This window comes from Delphinus delphis, chromosome 10 (genome assembly GCF_949987515.2).
Source record: "Delphinus delphis chromosome 10, mDelDel1.2, whole genome shotgun sequence".
Taxonomy (NCBI): domain Eukaryota; kingdom Metazoa; phylum Chordata; class Mammalia; order Artiodactyla; family Delphinidae; genus Delphinus; species Delphinus delphis.
The window spans coordinates 60,967,477-60,988,059 of record NC_082692.2 but is presented as its reverse complement, the minus strand read 5'-3'; the positions used below and the strand labels follow the sequence as shown (position 1 = coordinate 60,988,059).

The window sequence follows — 20,583 nt, the reverse complement described above, 5'->3', positions numbered from 1 at the left end:
AGCAAAACCTCATTTTGCTTAGCAGGTCAGAGAAGGTCTTTGAGGAAGCATCATTTCAACAGAAATCTAAAGACTGCAGTAGGAGTTAGCCAGACAGAGTGGGAGGAAGAGCTTCTAGACAGAGGGGACCAGCACATGTGCCCGTCTGGAGGCACAGTGTGTGCAAGGAGTGGGAGCAGTGAGCAAGGATGAGGGGCAGGAGAGGCACTTGAGGAGTCCAGATCCAATCCTGAGTCTAGTGGAGTAAGCAGCCAGAGGGGTTTTTGAACAGGGAGCGATATTCCTATTTACATTTTTTAAAGATATTTCTATTCATGTGTTAAAGATTCATCCAGCTGCTTTGTGGAAAATGGATTAAAGACAAACAAGGGTAGGGGAGAAAGTCCAGTTAGGAGATATTTGCAGTGGTTTAGCCTCAAACTTGCTTATCTTGGTCTAGGCTATTATTAATGTCACTCTTCTCTCCTCAGCCCTTCAGTCTCTATAGAGTAAAATAAAGTTTTTATTGGATTCGGAAATAAGTTTTATATTAGAAAACATGGGATTTTGAATTTCAGATTGGCCACTAGAAGGCTACATTTTATTATCACATGTTTGTAGCTTCATAAACAGCCAATCTTGACATATTTGTCAGGTTTCCTATGTTATTCGAGATGAAGTGGAGAAGTACAACCGAAATGGGGTCAATGCCCTGCAGCTGGACCCAGCACTAAACAGACTTTTCACGGCAGGTCGAGACTCCATCATAAGAATATGGAGTGTCAATCAGCACAAGGTAAGTCAGGGATTGAGTTTATATTTTAAATCTATATTCAGTAAGTTTTGGTCTGTCTAATATGGTGCCTTTCACAGTTTCAGATTTAATCTCTTTGAGCACTGAGTTATTTGGTACACTCTATAAATAAAGACGCTGCAACCAGAATTCAGTAAGCTGCTGAGAAAAACACCCCAGGGGAGTTTCAGAAGTGTTTTAGCTAAGGCAGGGACTCTATAAACTAGGTTTGTGATAAGAGCCCTTTGCTGCAAAGGAACAAAGAGATTTGTCTGGTAGGGAGCTTCTTTGCAACAATTTATTTTTCTGTTTTAAATATGTTCCCAAAAAGCTTTCTTGCATCCCTTTTCAGTGTTACTAAAAAAAGGTTGAATATGCTTTTACATTTATAATTAACCTTGAACAAGTATTTGATATCTTCATTTAAAAGTGATTAGGGTGCCCACAAAACCCATAGGGCCTTATTATATAGTATAAAGTTGGTGTAAAACTATGAAAACAGGAGCAGGACTTAATGATATGTGAAGATAAATCCCTAGTCAAATGGAAAGGAGCTCTTTTTGTATTTTGTTTGAATACCTGTATTATGAATGACATAGAGAGAAAGATTCAGGGAAGAAGAAGGAGCATTTCTTGAACTCCTAGCTATGTACCAGACACTTAGCACTTTCGTATCCAATATGGTTTTAATAATCCTTCAAGGCAGATATTAAGATCCATTTTCATAGGTGGGAAAACGGACTCAGAGACTCTAACCCATGGTTAAGTAGCTAGTTCATGACAGAGAGTTAGAACCCAATCTAACCCTGAAACCCTGATGTTAGACCTTGTCATTTGAAAAGTCTGTGTCTTTTAGCAAGCTCTACAAGTCTGATGCTCCATCTGAAAAGGAACCACTACTTTGCACAGTTCCTGGATAGTTTCTTTAAATGGACTTTGGTCCAGCAGGCTTTGAATCCTTTAACCAGTGGAAACAGTGGTGGCCCAATGTTAAAAACATGGAAAGTAAGAAAACTATGGCTCTGAAGTGCTTTTTGGAACTTATATTTGAATTGGAATGTCACTTTCCTGGAAATTTACAGTATTTCAAACAAATTAAGGAAAACACAAGAACTAGCCTGGAAGAATTAGAAAGCTGCCTATCCTGCCCTCAGACATCTCTTTCTGGTCCTCATTTTTATGACAAGATTGAATAGCATCATTTCTCAACTAGACTTGTAGAGAGCTGTTCTTTTTGCCCATGAATCATCTTGAACTTGCCTGTCTTAGGTGTAGGATATAACCAAATACTCTTCTTTAAAAGTCCTCTTCTGGTGATTAAACCAAGTGAGAGGAATAGAAAAATCTTGAGTTACTGAATTGAAATGATGATCCTTTAGCCCTTGGCTTCCATTTCTTCTCTGAAGGACTGTAGATACTGTGACAAAATGTTTAGTTCACAGGTAAAAACAGCAGTAGGCAGCTAAGAGCAGAAGCGTGCATCCCCCTCTGCAGTCTGGCTACGCTTCTCACCACTCTCATCAGCTTCCTTTCTGTCCCTGCTGTCAGCTTTGAGCCTTCACCACTACTGAGTCAGATCCCCCCAGCTTGCAGATTTGTTCATGTCCTGTCCTTTCTAGTGAACCCCTTCCTATTGCACTCGTGTCACACACAGTGCCTAGCCCAGATCTTGTTGCCTTCACTAACTCAGGGCATAAAAATTAAGCATTTTTCCTGGAAACCTAGACTTTCATCAGTAATAAAACTGTCCTGAAACAAAACTTCTGTTTATATCTGTCATATGGAAGCATCAATTGTTTGATGAAATTCTACTCTGAATTCAGTTGTCAATTTTAAGACCTTAGAGCAGTGTGTCACATTAATTGAAGAATATAAACATATCTATAATTTGTGATATATTTTATCCTCTAATGTAGACTAAAGACATTTTTATGATTTTTCTTTTAATTTCAGCAAGATCCATATATAGCATCTATGGAACACCATACCGATTGGGTAAATGACATTGTACTCTGTTGTAATGGGAAAACATGTAAGTATTTCTTTGAATTTTGGGGCTGCTGGAAGATTTTAATTCAATTTGATAACTTTTTTTTTATGTAAGCCTTTTTATTGAAGTATAACATACATACAGAAAAGCACACACACCTTGAGAGTACAGCTCATTAAAATTTTACAAGGTGAACATCCATATCAAGAAACAGATTACCAGAAGCCCCCTTATGCCACCCTTTCAGTCACTACCCCTTGTCCCAAGGTAACTGCTCTCATGTCTTACAAGCACTATTGATTAGTTTGCCTGCATTGTCATTGTATATAAATAGACTCATACAACATGTATTCTTCTTTTAACCTTATTAATATCTCTTTTTGTTTTCATTATGGTAAGATCCATTTCTTGGTTTTGCAATCTGTGTTAGAGAAACTTTGCATAATCAAATTAGTTGTGCCTTCAACTGAAACATTAAAAAAAGTCTGTCTTGCCTATCTAAAAAAATATTTGAGACAAAATACAATAGGTTCTAGAAAGAACTTTCAGATGTGTATGTGTTTATGAATATTAAGATGTTTGAATTAATGTTAGGAATATTATAAATATTCAATACACATAAATATTCAAATATTTATGTATGAACATTTTGTATGTATGTGTGAAAGTTTGAGACAATGTTACATTGTTTTACGTTAATTCTTTAAAATGGTGTTAAGTCACATTACTAAGGGGTTTAATTCTTTGCCTCTTCTAGTAATATCTGCTTCCTCTGATACAACAGTAAAAGTATGGAATGCACATAAGGGATTTTGCATGTCAACATTAAGGACTCATAAGGTAAAACAACTAACACAATTTTCAATGTCTTTAGTGTAATACTGAGATCTCAATACTTCATGTGGGTCATTTGCTTATTGATCTACAGAGTAGATCAGAGTATGTGTATTTTGTTGCAGGATTATGTAAAAGCCTTAGCATATGCCAAGGATAAAGAACTGGTAGCATCGGCTGGGTTGGACCGACAAATATTCCTTTGGGATGTGAATACTCTAACAGCATTGACTGCCTCAAATAACACTGTAACAAGTAAGGTGTTTGAAAAAAAATTTCTTTGAAAGTGATCCAAATTGACATAAATAAAGAATGGTTTATAAAACAAGTTTGATAAGTTTGCATTAAGAGAGTGGTTCTACCTACAGCGTTCTAGCCCCCAAGAGTATGATTAAACAACAAGGAACTAGTTTCTCACTGCAATCTAAAAATGGTAACTTCTCCAGGTGTCACCTGGTTATTTTTGTACATGTGCATGTGTTAGCTCCCTAGCTGAAGTGTAAGCTTCCACAGGGCAGAAGTGCCTGTCTTATTACTTTGTATATCCCAGCTGTGCCTGGCCCAAAGCCACACTCTAGGCAGATATTATTGATGGAGGTGGTGATTACCTGGCAAAAAGTAGGTAGTTTTTGACTTTTAAAAGTGTTACTATATACTAAGAGCCTTTGAGTTAATGGCCAACTTGGAAAATACCCAAAGGAAAGAAAGGGTTTTAGTGCCAATATTGTGGGACCCTTTCAGAGCAGCCCTAAAGAATCCAGCCAACTCTTCCTGAACAGAAGAGTTCAGGAAGGCTAACCTAACATCTAGAGGCAATTCAGAGAGATTCACAGCAGGTTAGTAGCATGGATGCCTCATCAACTAAGAGATCTCAATTACCCAGTCAGATCCAGACAGGTCTAGACTTGAAACTCAGCTCACACTTGGCCCAACCAATAATAGTTCTCTAGGCCAGGTGTCAGTAGGGATTCTTGAGAGCACATTTACGGCTAAGCCTGGCCTAGAAGGTCTGTGTTCAGGATATGGGCCTGAACTATCTAGATTCCTCCATAACAGGTCCAATTTGTCATGACTGTGGAATACTCATGTTGTTATAACTAACAGTTCTAATATAATCTAGCATGTGCCAAGAAGAGTAGGTTGGGAGACCGGTGTTTATAATTTCTTAAATATTATTTTGCCCTTTTTCTCAGGAAATATGTGAAAGTCTAAACACCGTTCTTCCCTTGTTTTCCGTGATTTTTCACCTGTACACAATCTCAGGGATTCAGCAGCTGGTCCCCGCTGGGGGCTGTCATAATACATCATTTAGCTCTCTCTAGATGTAAGGCCTGCCTGAAAGAGACACTAACAAGAAGGAATGAAGCAAAAAAAGCAGGATTGTCCCAAGGTCAGAGACGAGGCTAGGTGGTTATAGATTCTGCAACAGATATGTCTTGCTTAGAATTGTTTAGAGAGGATATCAAATAAGTTTTTTATAATTATGGAGGTAATAATAATAGCTAACATTTATTGAGCATTTAATACAAGCAGTTACCTTTCTAAATACTTTACATGTATTTACTCCTTTACTCACAGCATCTCAGTGTTTGTTTAAATTTATTCTTTGTTGTACAGTTGGAATCATACTGTATAGACAATTTTATATACATACTTCAGTGGTATTGAGTTCTGAATCAAAGGGCATGAATATGATTCTTGCTACACATTGTCTAATTTCCTTCTATAAGAGTTGTACCAAATTATCATTCCACAAGTAATGTATGAGGGTGCCATTTTAACTGTATTTTTTGAGAATTAAGTATTGCCTTGTTTTTTATCTATTTGGTAGGTGAACATTGTATTTTTGTTTTGATTTGTGTTTTCTTGTAAATAATGAGTGTAGCCATAGTTTTCATTTCATTTTCATGTGCATCTTTGAAAATACATTACTTATGCATATAGTTTCTTAAATGACAGTGCAATTCAATTTAGCAAATATTTATTGAGCACTTGTGTATGCTCAAATCCAGAAGAGATGTAAATTTTGTTAACAATATTATGATTTAGAATTATTTCCATTATAGAGATTTCTTTTCCTTAGAGTACTCATAAAGATAAGATTTTCTAAATCGAATAATTAAACTTGCAATTTGTGCTAACTAGTTATTAAACAGCTGATGATTTTAACGTATAGCTCCATTTATCCTTACTAGCTTCTTCTTTAAGTGGGAACAAAGATTCCATTTATAGCCTGGCAATGAATCAACTGGGAACAATCATTGTATCAGGGTCCACTGAGAAGGTAAGGGGAAACTTAAAGGGTATATTTTAACACTAGAAAGTAAAGAAACCAAAATAATTTGATCTGGGTAATTACAGAATATATAGACAGCGGTTTTGCCTGGTGGCTACTAAAATAAGGTTTTATTTGAACAAATAAGAGTATAACTGTATAATTACTGTCGTGTGTGGTAACAGAGGCAGAGGGTGGAGTGGGGGAAGCCTGTGCTTTTTTTGACATTAAAAAGACTTCCTCCTACTTAAAAAAGTTGGGAGCCTTGGACACTGTCTATTGGCAGAAGTAGTACTTCCCTCTCAGAATTTAATAGTTGTCATTTGATTTATAAAAGTCATCCGTTATTTAACTTTGATCATTTGTATGATACTTTGTTAAAATTCGCAGGTTTTAAGAGTATGGGATCCAAGAACATGTGCAAAACTAATGAAGCTTAAAGGGCACACGGATAATGTTAAAGCATTGCTGTTGAACAGAGATGGCACACAGGTATGCAGTTCACATGAACATTTACCTACTGACCTTGTCAAAATTTCATACAGCAGAAGCTCCCCCACTTTGTATATTGTTGCATAGTTGGCTTGAACCAAAAGCCACACATATTAGAAACTGTGGTCTAATTTTTAAATCCTTAAAATCCTCAGTTGCACATATAATAATCCACATTTCAAAATCTCTCTGTTTGCCTAACTTTTAAATAAAGACCAAACGAAGGATTTCCTAAGAATAATTTTAATGCAGGTGAGTATATGCAGTTATGATATGTATAGCTGAAATAATTTAAAATGTTCCCTTGTGTAAAGCAGAAGGAAGCTTTGGTATTGAATGCTTTCTGGCAGTGTAGTAAATGCAGAATTTCCTCACAGTGGGTCAGTTTTCCAAGCAGATCTTGTCAGTTGACTATGTAGATATGGTCTGTAGATTTAGTTATCTAACATAGTACTTAGAGTGAACATTTCAAAGAAAAACATTTTGGTAATGTTTGAACATGTATTAATACTCTGTTGGCCACATAATTTGTGAATTATATATCACAATTCTGTCCTGTAGCAGTAGAAAAATGATCTTTCATCAGTGTAGATAATAAAAAACAAAAACTGAGCACCATTTTATGTTATGACATACCTCTACCATGTACTGCTGCCATTTTTTGCATAGGGCAGGGGTCATTGGAATTGATTGTGATTGGTTTAGAAGAAGGAGAGTATGAATGTGATGAGATGAGAAACACCATTGGTCTGTTACTCCTGTGGAAATTATGTCATGGAAGTTGCCTCATACATGAATTAGAGAAGCCTTTGTCTCCAGAGGTGAAAGGAAGGTTTGGAAAACTAGCCAAAGGAAAGAAATTATTTTTTCAGAACCAGGCAGAGAAGCTTGAATATTCCCATGGAGGTCTTTGGAGATGAAGGATCTGATATTAAAGTATTGTGTGGCCTTGAGGAGAGGAATCTACTGGTCCCTAGTTTGCTTATCTGCAAAGTGGGAGTCATAATATTTAGTTACTGTAATTGGTGAGAAGAGTAGAAATAATAAGTATATTCTTGTCTGTAAGCCATGGCATTTTCTAGAGCTCTTGAGTTTCTTCATAGCAGCATTTTCATGTGAGTCTAAAAAGCCCAGTACAGGGGAATTCTCTGGCATACCAGTGGTTAGGACTCCATGCTTTTACTGCCGGGGCCCAGGGAACTAAGATCCCACAAGCCATGAGGCGTGGCCCAAAAAAGTCCAGTACAGTTAGCTCCTCACTGTTGCAGTAGCTGCTAGGCTACACTTGATGGTTGTGCATGCCTAGTTCTGTTAGCTTTGTCCAGGATTGAACTAGATCATAATGGTCTCCATGGGACTGTGCTTAACTAGAGGCTATAGACAAGATGGTTTCCAGAAATGGGCTGTGGGCCTGTCAGACTTTCTTAAATCTCCTCCTGTCTATTACACTCCATGCCTTGTTTCCTATATAGACAATTATGAATGTGCTTTTACTTAAGACGATTTAGGTAGCACATTTACTTACACATGCACTTCACCTGTAGTCAGTTCCACTTACTGAAAGCAGAGAAGGTGATGTAGTACTACTTTAAAAGCCGCCTGTCATGGGCTTCCCTGGTGGCGCAGTGGTTGAGAGTCCGCCTGAATACAAATATTCTTTGATTATTATACAAATAATCAAAGATTATTATTATAGATTATTATACAAATAATCAAATATTATTTTGTATTCTATATCAGGGTTGATATAGAACTCTAATATACCCTGTGTTTCCTCATGCACTTTCACCTGTGCATTCTGGGTTTGGAACTTATCTCTTTACTTCTGTAAGTCACCCAGCCTGTGAGGACTTTCAACCCATCATCTTTGCCTTCCTTTTCCTAAAGTTGTCAGACCTTATTCCCTGAAGATATATGGTCTAGAATCTGAGTGATCAAAGCTTTACTAACAGCTTTGCCACCACAGAGTAGCATCTCTTCCTCGAGTGGAGAGCTCCTCCCTGCCTTCTCCCCATCAGACTGCCACAGTGCTCCTACACACGTGATGAAGGTCTGCTTGCCACCTTACTCTGACAGTTTCTTTATTGGTTAGTCTCTTGGTTCTCTTGTGAACTAGTTGGAATTGGTGACTAAAGCACTGATGCTCCTGAAAGCTTATGGGGGAGTCTGTTAGTATGGTGTTTGTGTAATTAAACATGTCTGAAGGCCCCTTCAAGTCAGAGCAGGCCAGTAAATCCTTAATATTCCTGAAGGCCTCATCTGTTCAAACACTGTCCAGGTCTCCAAGCCCACAACTATCTTCTCTTCTTTGAAGGTCTTTGCCTGCTTAATTTCATACACCAGCAGTTCCTTTCCCCTCAGGGTGATTTTTTTCCCCAAAGAAATAAGTTTTTATCCCTTTCCTCAGGTCACCACAGTAACTAGTAGAGAACGCCAGGCATGCTGAATGTGAATGTGGGGTGGCTGATTCTGCCTGTTTCTGTCACACTCTCTGTGTGCTCAGCCCTGATTTGTGTACCTGCAACTTCTATGTAGTTGACACTCCTGAGCCTTTAGAAATTGTCAGAATTGCCAATGTTAACTCTGAATGCTGAGGGTCTACATTTTGTTTTAATGGATATTGAACTTGAAGCTCGTATAGGAAGTATCCAAGCTCACAGAGTGAGTGGCAAGCCTGGATTTTGCTTTTGGCTCCTGTCAGTAGAATCCAGGAGACCTGGCAGGCCATCAGGAATCCAGAGCTGTGAGGTGGGGGACAAAACAGAGGTGTGACCCAGGGCTGCAGAAGGCTTCCTTGCCTAGTGCAATGCTTGTCAAACTTGGCATACCAGGGCTTCCCTGGTGGCGCAGTGGTTGAGAGTCCGCCTGGTGGCGCAGTGGTTGAGAGTCCGCCTGCCGATGCAGGGGACACGGGTTCGTGCCCCGCTCCGGGAGGATCCCACATTCTGTGGAGCGGCTGGGCCCATGAGCCATGGCCGCTGAGCCTGTGCGTCCGGAGCCTGTGCTCCACAACGGGAGAGGCCACAACGGTGAGAGGCCTGCATACCGCAAAAAAAAAAAAAAAAAAAAAAAACTTGGCATACCAGAATGACCTGGAGAGCCTGTCGAAACAGATTGCTGAGCCCCACCAGAGTTTCTGCCTCATTAGGTCTGGAATGGGAACGGGGAATTTACATTTTTAACATGTTCCCAAGGGATGGTGATTCAACAAGTGGCCAGGTACACAGGACAGAGGAAGTTTTGCTCAGAGGGTTCCCCTACTTGAGCCCATACTGTTGCCTTTGGTCGTTTCAGGCTATGGTGTATGCTTGTCAGAAGTCTTTATCAGAGTCAGGAATACAGGTTGTTAGAGGTGTGTGTTTGACATTGTGGAGTCAGGAGCGAAGACAAGTGCAAAGCACAAGAAAGCAGGAACTTTTTGGCAGGTTTCTAACCTTAGCTTTCTTTGTTCTCAGTGCCTTTCTGGCAGTTCTGATGGGACAATTCGCCTTTGGTCCCTTGGCCAGCAGAGATGTATAGCAACGTACCGAGTGCATGATGAAGGTGTTTGGGCTCTACAGGTCAATGACACCTTCACACATGTGTACTCTGGAGGAAGGGACCGGAAGATTTATTGTACAGACCTAAGAAACCCTGACATTCGGGTGCTAATCTGTGAAGAAAAAGCACCAGTTCTCAAGGTATGTCATATGTTTTAGTTTTACGATTAAGATTGTTACATGTGCTAGCCAAATACAGCAAAATCAATATTAAAACACAAATCAACTGTGAGGTTGTAAAAAGATACTTGTTAGTCACCCATAGAAGAAATGGCGATTTCATGGGTACATCAGGGATGGATGGCTCTCGCACTGGCGAATCCTAGTGAGCTGGCCCCAAAGTGCTCCTGAGCTCTCCTGGCTTTCCTAACCTGTCCTTAGAGGAGGAATATGAGGGGTTCAGGTATCTGAGAGTGGACAGCAAAGCAGAAATTTGTCCACTGCCTCAAGAGGAGGATGTAGAAGAGTTCTCCTGAAGAAGAGGGGAAGCTGGTTCATATTCCAAACCATCACTGACTCAAAATAGTCCTGGGTGGTGGGTAAAAGGGTACTTGAGAAGCCATCCATATTGACACCTGCTAAAAGTGAAGCCTAGATAATGGCCAGTCATCATTGACAAGATGTTCAGTCTCACCGATGTTCACAGAATTGCACATTAAGACAACGGTGAGGAGATTTCCAGGTTTAAAATGGAGGCATAAAGGCAGCACTCCCCCCCACCCCTTCTCAGAAATCATCTGAAAACAACAAGGAAAGCAGGAAACAATTGTAAATACTCATCATCTACGAAACTAAGTGACATCTGAAACCACAGTATAGGAGGAAGGACTGAAAAAGGGAATAGAGGTCAAATGAGATACTTGAGAGGATGCCTGTGGTCTAAGAGCTCACATAATACTGGCCAGTTACAGTTCTTTAAAACAGATGGCACAGCCTAATGGACAAAAGCAATAATCCTTTAGAGAAGCAAGAGAGCGGAGGCTAAAATACAGGCACAGCATGTGTGCAGGAAGCACACTGATGGGGAGAGTCACGTATGGAGGAGAAACTGCACTGTGAGTCCCGCAGCTGCCAGGATCTCTTGGCTGTGGAGAAAAAGACTAGAAGTGTTTAGCACAGGCATAACCATGTTGTAAGGAGCATCACTTTGAAATGAAGAGGATTCCTACTTGCTAGTGGTTCAGCCCTGTCCCCATGTCTAAAAACCTGCAACTTCCTGGTGCAGGAAGAATAGTGGGCAAATGTAGAGTCATTCCATTTGCATAATGTATACATGGGTATATGTGTATTTTTATATGTATGGTATTTTAAAAATATAGGAGGACACAGTAAACTGTTCACAAAGTACAGTTGTATTCCTTAAGCAAATGTGTGGGGGGGTACATTATGTGGGTACTTTTCCTTTTGCTGTGTTGTTAGAATGGTTGTTTTGGTTTTTGCTACAAACATTTTCCAAGAAAAAAACATATTTCCTTGTTACTAAGAACATGAAGACAAAACACAGGAGTGACAAAACTAAGAAGTTATAGTAAGTCATCCTTTTGACTGTACCCATCTAGAACCCTTAAATTATCCACACTTAAAACTTTAAGCCACTGTTTTTGGTAAGTAGTCACCCCTATTACACTTTTATAGGGCTACGAATTCCTATAGCAAAGAGACTCATTCTTCTGTGCATCCCTAGCTTTTAACACACGCTGTGGTATCGTCAGCACACAGATGTTGAATGAAGGAGTTGATATTTAATAGTGTATAGCTGGTCCTGGCAGTTCAGAAGAGTCAACATTCCACAAAGCAATATTTTTGTGCTTTATTTCAGATGGAGCTTGACAGATCAGCTGATCCCCCTCCTGCAATCTGGGTTGCAACAACGAAGTCTACAGTAAATAAATGGGTAAGTGAGCCACTGTATATCTGGCAAAGGTTTATAAACATGTGGTTTGTTACCACGGACCTCCCAGGTACCAGTAGCAAATGCTCAGTATGAGCCTGACTCTCAGCATGCTTTTGGACAGTGACAAAAATCTGAAAGCCCCTATGAATGCACGTGTGATCCTAAGGATTGTACAAAAATTAAGGTCATAGTCAAAATGCAGCTTCTGACTTCTTTGTCAGGAGCCAAGATACACATTTGATGTGCTTAGAATAAGCACTGTTCCCTGATAAAAACCAGTAAAGTACAGCTTTAAAGTAGTACAGCTTCTGATCTCATGAAGCTGTATTTGAAAAGAAGCAGCCCAAGTACCAACACAGCAGGGAAACTCTAGGATTCTGTTTTTCTAAACGTAGAGAAAGCAGGAAGTTGTTTTTTCAAATTCATTTCCTTTTTCTTTATAGCATGAAGAACAGGTATAGAAATAAAGGATAAGCAGAGAGAAATCAAAAAAGTACTATTAATTCTTAAGTCTTAATTAGAGAAGATTTAAGTTTTCTTGCTTACCAGACTGTTTGTGGATAACAAAAGAGAAAGTGTTTGCGTTTATTCCTGTTTATATGTAGATCAAGTGGTCTTTCTCTGTACTTGTAAAAAAAAATGTTATATAACTTGTTTAAATTTCATTGTGCCAATTTGAGATCAACATAGCTTTACCTGGAAGAGTGCCTAGTCTTCTCTCCAAAAAGACAACATTCCCTTCTTAATTTTTGTTTTGTATTTTTTTAATCATTGGTAGGTAATTGTATTTTGTGACTATTTTTTGGTTGATGTTGTTATTGTCGGTTTTTCTCATTTGTTCTTTGTTGTTGGTTTCTTTTTTGTTCTTTGTTTTTCTTGCCACTTTAAACTAATTGGCATAAAATGATTAAATAATGAATTTTGTTCCTTTAGACATTGAAAGGAATTCATAATTTTAGAGCCTCTGGAGATTATGACAATGACTGTACAAATCCTATAACACCCCTTTGTACACAACCCGACCAGGTTATTAAAGGTAAGTAAGGATATTGGAAGGTATTGTCCGTTTTACTGAAGTTAATTATACTTATGAAGAAATTGACAAAAATAAAGGAGATGACCTTCCTTTAAATGTAATCCTGATGTCAACAAAATAATAGTATATTGGTTTGTTTTTAATAGAAGAAAAATATTTTTTAAATGCTTTTTAGTGACTTTAAAAATTGAGCTTTCTTGAGTTAATCTTTTTGCCCAGCATTAGAATAATCATGGTGTTGGTAAAGCCAGCAACCGCTTTGTAAAAGATATAAGATTTAATGTTGTCTTTTGGCACAAGCCAGAATGGTCAGATCTGGCCCCTGAATTCTGCATGCTACAACTGCGAGTGACAGCTCTGACTTCAAGGGGATTAAAAGTATTGAATGGTGTGTTTATCTATAGTTAAATGTCCACGCTGTGACCTTTAGGATGGAATGTCCATTCACGAAAAGGAAGATAGGAAACAAAAGTTAATGAGAGATAGGACTGATTCAGAGATTTCCTGTCATCATGTGGACTTTTCCTAGTGGGTAAAAAAATTATTAAGGGGTTTGTTCTTAATAATTTTCCACTAGTAGACCCTTGAAGTGAATGGAGAGTCTTTTAATCTGGTATTAAAATCAGACAGTTTTTCTTTGGTTAGCCTTAAATTGCCTTAGGTATAATTATATGGTATTCTGATTTACCTTCTCCTTTCTGGGGGCTAGTATGATTTACATTCTGTTACAATACATGCCAGTTAACATTATTGCTGTACTGTGAATTTAAATGTAGGATTGTTTTCCTAATTGTGTGAATTTGTTTCCTTTAGGGGGTGCTAGTATTATTCAGTGTCACATTCTTAATGATAAGAGACATATATTAACCAAAGATACCAATAATAATGTGGCATATTGGGATGTATTAAAGGTAAGTATCTTTTTGTAATTAAATATAGGTTATTGGATTATGTATCCCTTTATTTTTTATTGTAGTCTGTGTGTGTGTATATGTGTGTGTGTATAAAATAACCAAGATAATTATCATATAAATAAAGATTTAATTGCAGCCTTATTTTGGGGTGGATATTTATATTCTTATGTGAATATTAGATAAGGCCATAGTTTATCTTTTTTTTTTTTTTTTTGCGGTACGCGGGCCTCTCACTGTTGTGGCCTCTCCCGTTGTGGAGCACAGGCTCCGGACGCGCAGGCTCAGCGGCCATGGCTCGTGGGCCCAGCCGCTCCGTGGCATGTGGGATCTTCCCGGACCGGGACACGAACCCGTGTCCCCTGCATCGGCAGGCGGACTCTCAACCACTGCACCACCAGGGAAGCCCCATAGTTTATCTTTTTAAGTACCCAGAATTTGAATGGAACCGTTTTCTCTGTTTAGTGTATTACAAACTGTGTTGTGCTGCCTTCCCTTAAAATGAAAACAACAGAGTTCCTCGTCCTTGAAACTGTTGACGTTTTGTCAGGGGGGGCGGGGGGGGCGGGGTAGGATCTGTCCTGTGCATTGTAGGATGTTTAGGAGCACCCCTTAGCCTCTACCCAGTAGATGCCAGTAACCACCTTCATCCCTATCCCCCACTTCAGTTATAACAACCAAAAATGTCTCTAGATACTGCCAAATGTTTAGGAGGAGGAAGGAAGAAGAAGGATGCAAAATCACCCTGGGTTGAGAACCACTGGAGTACACAAAATAGGTTTGGCCATTTCTTAGGATTTATAGCCATCACTGTGAGCAGCAGTTACTACTTTGGGTCATGTTACAGTGACTCCTTGGATAATTGAGATGTATTAAGCTGTTCAACCACATTATAAATAGCACTGAAGAAGTTATAGACAGATTGAAAAGTTTGCTTTTAGAATCCTGACAAATGTTCCTTCTTAGTGTTGTTGTTATATTTGTTCAAAAAATATTTCTGGGGCTTCTCTGGTGGCGCAGTGGTTGAGAGTCTGCCTGCTGATGCAGGGGACACGGGTTCGTGCTCTGGTCTGGGAAGATCCCACATGCCGCGGAGTGGCTAGGCCTGTAAGCCATGGCCGCTGAGCCTGCGCGCGCGTCTGGAGCCTGTGCTCCGCAACAGGAGAGGCCACAACAGTAAGAGGTACGCATACCACAAAAAAAAAAAAAAAAATTCTGGAATGAATGAATACTGTGTGCACAGAACTGTGCTGAGGGTCACAAATGATGAAAAAGTGTATTTCATGATCCCTTTTTGTTGGAGGGACAACAGAGCACAAGATAGCTTATGGACAAAGGTGATTACTTACAACTGGAGAAATCAGGAGAACCTCACAGTGGAGAAATCGTTTGAACAGGGCCTTAAAGGATTCCAGCAGATGGATTATGGGAGGGCATTTTAGGAAGAGGGAGTGAATGGCAAAGGCACAAGAGGAAGGTAATCAAAACATACTTATTCAGGGCCAGGTGAACAGTTTTGTATAGCTGGAGACCAGAGTAAGTATAAGAGTAGTAGGGGTGTGTAAGGATGAAAGATGAGATTCACGTCATTTACCAAAAAGTCATGAATTTCAGGCTCCAGGCTTGGCCTTTCTTTGGTACTTCCTAAAGATTCTTAATCATAGATGATTTTAGAGCAGGAAAACCCTATGTTCAGAGCCGTAGCAGTATGTATCATGGGAAAGAAGCTGGAAGTCAGGAAGTCAGTTGTCTTAAGCATAGTGACTTGAGGATCTAAAGAAAGAGATGGATGAGTTTTGGCCACTGTGAAGCCTTGGAGAGATCCTGGCCAGACCGAAGACATCAGATCTCATTGTCCTCCAGGCCTTCCACCCTCCCCTGGAGTCCCTCAATAAGACGATTTGATCCAAAAATAAAAGAAGAGACAGATGTTGGGTATATTTTAAAGGAAGAATTGAAAAGATCTGGTATTTTGGTTAGGTTCCTGGTTATAAGGAACAGAGGTTCACTTAAGTTAACTTCTGGATCCAAAGAATAAACACATTTCTTTCTCGGAAAAGGGGACTGTCTCTGAATGGAAACCTTGGCCTGACTAACACATTCCCCCACTGTGGCGCAGCTGTGTGGGAAATCACATTACAGAACAGTTGCTTGGTGAGCATGGCTTCAGAACAAGAGACCTTCGTTGAGTGGAAAATTTAATTGCAGTAGGCTCCAAAAATTCCGATTGGTTTTTTCCCTACAGTAGAGATGTGCTTGTCAGGGGACCAGAAACTCACGTTTGTTTCAGAGAGGGGTTCTGTGAAGACGGAGAGGATTCAGAGTAGCCGTAAAGGACCTCATCAGTAGGAATTTGGCTGCTTCACCACTAATGTGGCCCTAGCTCTGCCCTGTGGCTAGGCTTTACCTCATGCTGCGCAGCATCTGATGTTCTCCAGAATATCTAACAAAGTCAAATCGAGCCAGTTCCTCTTTGATTTTCTGCCTATGAGTCTGATGTCCTCTCTTGGTCTAATTAGCTGAAGACTGAGTAGAGTCCTGCTGTCTGAATGGGAGGTAGTTCTACTTAGATGGGGGGCTCAGCTGGCATGCACCATCATTGGCATTTTTGTGTCCCTGGCAGCTTCCTATATCCAGACACTAGACCTTGAGGTTTTAAGATCAAGTGATCAGGCAAAATAGACATGGCATTATACAGAAATATGGAAGTCAGGAGTATTTAGGACCATACGCTCAGAGTTAGAGCTGCATTCTGACCTTGGCTCTGCCAGCTACTAGCCAAGTGATCTCCAGAATATGCTTACCTTTGTCTTTATTCCTAAAATCTGGATGGTCCATATTTCTTGGTAATGTTAAGGGGGTGTTTGAGAAGTATTTACTGTAGTGACTGACACATAATAGTTAGGAGGCTGTTGTACTAATACAGGCGAAATATCGGATATTCCTCTAGAGTGGGGTGGGAACAAGGGGAAAAAAACAGAATGATTAGAAAGAGATTTAGGCCTATAGATAAGAGTGATGCTTGAATAAAAGGGAGTATCAAGAAAAGGAAGGAGCAGAGATTAGCCTAGGTTTCGGGATTAGTTTGGTGAGTGGAAGTGATACAGAGAACGTAAGAGGAGAAAGCATTGTTGGGCGAAAGGGACATGGTGAGAAAGAACGGATTTGGATTTATGTGAGATATCTGGGTAGAGGTGTTTGCTGGGCAGAGAGCTATACAACCTAATGCACGAATGAAAGAACTGGGCTGGAGAAATCGGTTCAGCCGTCTTCAGCTGTGGATTATAATTGGAGCCATGAGAAAGGTCAGAGTTCCTAAGGGATACATCTATACTGAAAATAGAAGAAACCAAGTCATCTCCCTTTCAAGAATTTTTAGAAAAAGAGGAAGCCACAAAGGTGTGTAATAAAAAGGGGTAAGAAAACGAAGAGCTCAAGGACTAATTAAGCGTTTCAGAAAGGAGCTTGTGGTTAGCTGCATTGGCCTGCTGCGAGTTTGTGTGAGACGCTGGAATGGAACGTACACATGCATCTAGCCAATAAAGAGGATGGTGTCTGGGGAGAGCAGTTTCTAGGGAGATCTAAGGGCAAAGCCAGATAGAGTGGGTTGAATAGTGTTTGGGAGGTGAAGAAACAGAATTTGAGGGGAGACAGTCTTAGATGAAATTTGGCTTTGGTGAGATGGGCAGGAAAGGCAGTAGCTGGAGAAGATTTAGGCATGAGAAGGTCAAGGGAAGGTTTTGTTTTGGTGTTTAGGCATTTTTAAGATGGGAGAAATTTGATCGTGGTTCACTGTTCGTGAGGAGAAGCCCGTAGACACATGAGAAGGTAAATGATGGTACAAGGTCCCCAAGAAGCAAGAGGTGAGGGGATCCAGAGCACAGAAAGGAGGGACACCTTTTTCCTTGCACCAGGAAGAACAGTAGCAGAAAGCTAAGAGGATTCTGTCAAGGCTTCTCTTTTTTTGAGAAGTAGAGGTCAGAGTCATGTGCTGGAGGTAGTGAGGGAGGTGGTGGCAGCAAGGTCAGGGGTATGAGGAGAGTAGAGATTTGACAAAGATGTTGTGGAGGACTGACTTTGGAAACAAGTTCCAGGTAGCATTAATGACTGTATATTTATAGTGGGAATACTGTCAAGGATTTGAGAGGCCATCTTGTCCTGTGTGTTGTCCATGTGGATGTTCATATTGTCCGGGATGCAAGCAAGATCTCAAGACGGGTTTTAAGACATTATGCCAGGCTCAAGTTGCCATTGAATGAGGGAGATGAGGGAGAGTGAGCACAGAGGTTGCTAGATGGCTGTGAGGAAAAGGGGTACGGTTTACTGCAGCTAAATGATACGGGCTCAAAGAAATAGGAGTTTTTACACAGTGATGGTGGAATGATGGTCTCTGTATGCCATTAGAGAGTTATGGGATGTAGGAGAAGATGCAGAGTCACCATTTGAGAAGACAGCTGATGAGATGGGACCCTCAGGAAAGAGCCAGTTTGCTGTTAGGAAGAATAGGTAGAGGGAACATTCTGTGATATTGTTCAGGATTAAGATGAACTGTGATTGGAAATGCTCCATGGCACGAGGGGAAGTTCAGGACATACTTTTGGGGAGCATAGATATTTAGGGAATGAATAAAAAGGATTGTAATGGTCAAGAAAGAGAAACTTAAAATTGCTGCCTATATTATAGCTGTTGTCTGAAGGTATTGATAGCTTCACAATTCTCCTAAAGTGCTTATAAACTGTTATTTGTTCCTTGAAGATTTTTTTTGCTTCATTTGACATTGCTTCCTGATAAGTGTGGTGGTATACTATATCAGTATGAGCAAAATTAGGTTACAGTTTCCCAAAAAAGAACAGTTTGTGATTTTTTTAATTTAAAATTTTAATAGAATGTAGTTACTTAAAGGTAAATGCTTTAAGATAAAAATATTTGACCATGTTCTTTTTGGAATGTATTTAAGACTCCATTATATTTAGGCAAATGTGTAAAATTTTGAGTAGCTAAGTCAGAATCAAATCAGTTGACCACTTAACATTGATAATTATCATACTTTATTTTTGATGTATAGGCATGTAAAGTTGAAGATCTGGGCAAAGTGGATTTTGAAGATGAAATTAAGAAAAGATTTAAGATGGTGTATGTACCAAATTGGTTCTCAGTAGACTTAAAAACAGGGGTAAGTTAGCAATTGATATTTGTGCGATTTGGGATAGTTGAAAATTTCTAATATAGCTCAAAATTAAGTATGATTAGTTATAGAGTCCTGTGTTTTTATGTATGAAAGGAAAAAATTTTATGCAGTTTAAATGCCTTTTCATATGCCAGTATATTAAATTGTAGTTGCATTGAATCACGCAGAAACACATTTTGGTTCTGAATCTGTGGCTTAGCACTTTAGTTAAATAGTACAAATAAGTAATGGTTTAGAGACTTATTTGGAGAATGTATTCACATGGAATGTCACTAACAATTTTTTTCTTTTGACAGATGTTGACAATTACTTTGGATGAGAGTGACTGTTTTGCTGCTTGGGTTTCTGCAAAAGATGCTGGCTTTAGCAGCCCCGACGGGTCAGATCCAAAACGTGAGTTTAAGTGTCCTTCTTTCCCTTTCTCCTTCCAAAAGAGAAGGTGGATCTGTGCTGTTTTTTTATGTGCTCATCTTTTTTTTTTTAAACAATATTTGGGTTTTTCAAAAATCATTTTTCAAGAAACTTGTATATTCTCTCATATGGAAATGGAAAATACTATTCATTTTAAATGTTTTGGGGATCTTGATTTTTCTCACAATCTATGGCTTAGCTTTAACAATTAAACATGCAGCACACTCTCTACCCTTAAACCATGTGGGAAGTCTGTTAGGTTAGGAAAGTGAATGTAGGAAACAGTTTTTCCCCCCCGATTTAAAAAAAAATTATTGAAGTATAATTGACATATAATGTATTAGTTTCAGATGTACAATATAATGATTCAATAGTTGTATATATTGTAAAATAATCACTACAATAAGTCTAGTTAACATCCATCACCATACACAGAAAATTTTTTTTTCTAAATGAGAATTTTTAGGATCTACTCTCTTAGCACCTTTCAAATATGCAATACAGTATTAGTAACTACAGTTGCCACGCTGTATATTACGTCCCCATGACTTATTTATTTTATAACTGGAAGATTGTACCTTTTGACCCCCTTCACCCATTTTACCCATTCCATTACTCCCCACATCTGGCAACCATCAATCTGTTCTCTGTATCTGTGAGCTTTGTTTTTTGGCTTTTTTGTTTTTAGATTCCACATATAAGTGGTATTTGTCTTTCTGTGTCTGACATATTTCACTTAACCATAATGCCTTCACGGTTCATCCTTGTTGTCGCAAATGGCAAGACTTCATTCTTTTTTATGACTGAATAATATTTCTGTGTGTGTGTGTGTGTGTGTGTGTGTGTGTGTGTGTGTGTGTGTGTGTGTGTATCACATTTTCTTTACCCATTCATCCATCAGTGGACAATGAGGTTGTTTCTAATATCTTGGCTATTGCAAATAGTGCTGCAGTGAACATGGGGGTGCATATATCTTTTTGAATTAGTGGTTTCCTTTTCTTTGGATAAATAGTCAGAAGTGGAATTACTAGATATAATAGTTTTATTTTTGAGGAACTGCCGTACTGTTGTCCACAGTGGCTTCACCAATTTACATTCCCATCAGTAGTGCACAAGGATTCCTGTTTCTCCACGTACTCTCAAACATTTGTTATTTGTGGTCTTTTTGATAATAGCCACTCTGACAGGTGTGAGGTGATATGTCATTGTGGTTTTGATTTGCATTTCCCTGGTGATTAATG

At 39.2% G+C, this 20,583-nt stretch overlaps 1 protein-coding gene across 2 annotated transcripts in view; it reads left to right on the top strand.

The window, feature by feature from the left end:
* The window catches only part of WDR48 (WD repeat domain 48), a 43,746-nt gene that overhangs the window by 11,659 nt on the left and 11,504 nt on the right, over positions 1-20,583 (top strand). Inside the window, exons 2-13 of one of the 2 annotated variants that reach the window (XM_060022315.1) lie at positions 635-775; positions 2,726-2,804; positions 3,520-3,602; positions 3,722-3,851; positions 5,792-5,880; positions 6,262-6,363; positions 9,819-10,043; positions 11,722-11,796; positions 12,730-12,832; positions 13,646-13,743; positions 18,809-18,916; positions 19,228-19,324. In XM_060022315.1, coding sequence (XP_059878298.1) covers positions 635-775; positions 2,726-2,804; positions 3,520-3,602; positions 3,722-3,851; positions 5,792-5,880; positions 6,262-6,363; positions 9,819-10,043; positions 11,722-11,796; positions 12,730-12,832; positions 13,646-13,743; positions 18,809-18,916; positions 19,228-19,324 — 1,330 coding nt within the window. The remainder of the gene's footprint in view (positions 1-634; positions 776-2,725; positions 2,805-3,519; positions 3,603-3,721; positions 3,852-5,791; positions 5,881-6,261; positions 6,364-9,818; positions 10,044-11,721; positions 11,797-12,729; positions 12,833-13,645; positions 13,744-18,808; positions 18,917-19,227; positions 19,325-20,583) is intronic. The other variant, XM_060022316.1, reaches the window with a different exon arrangement.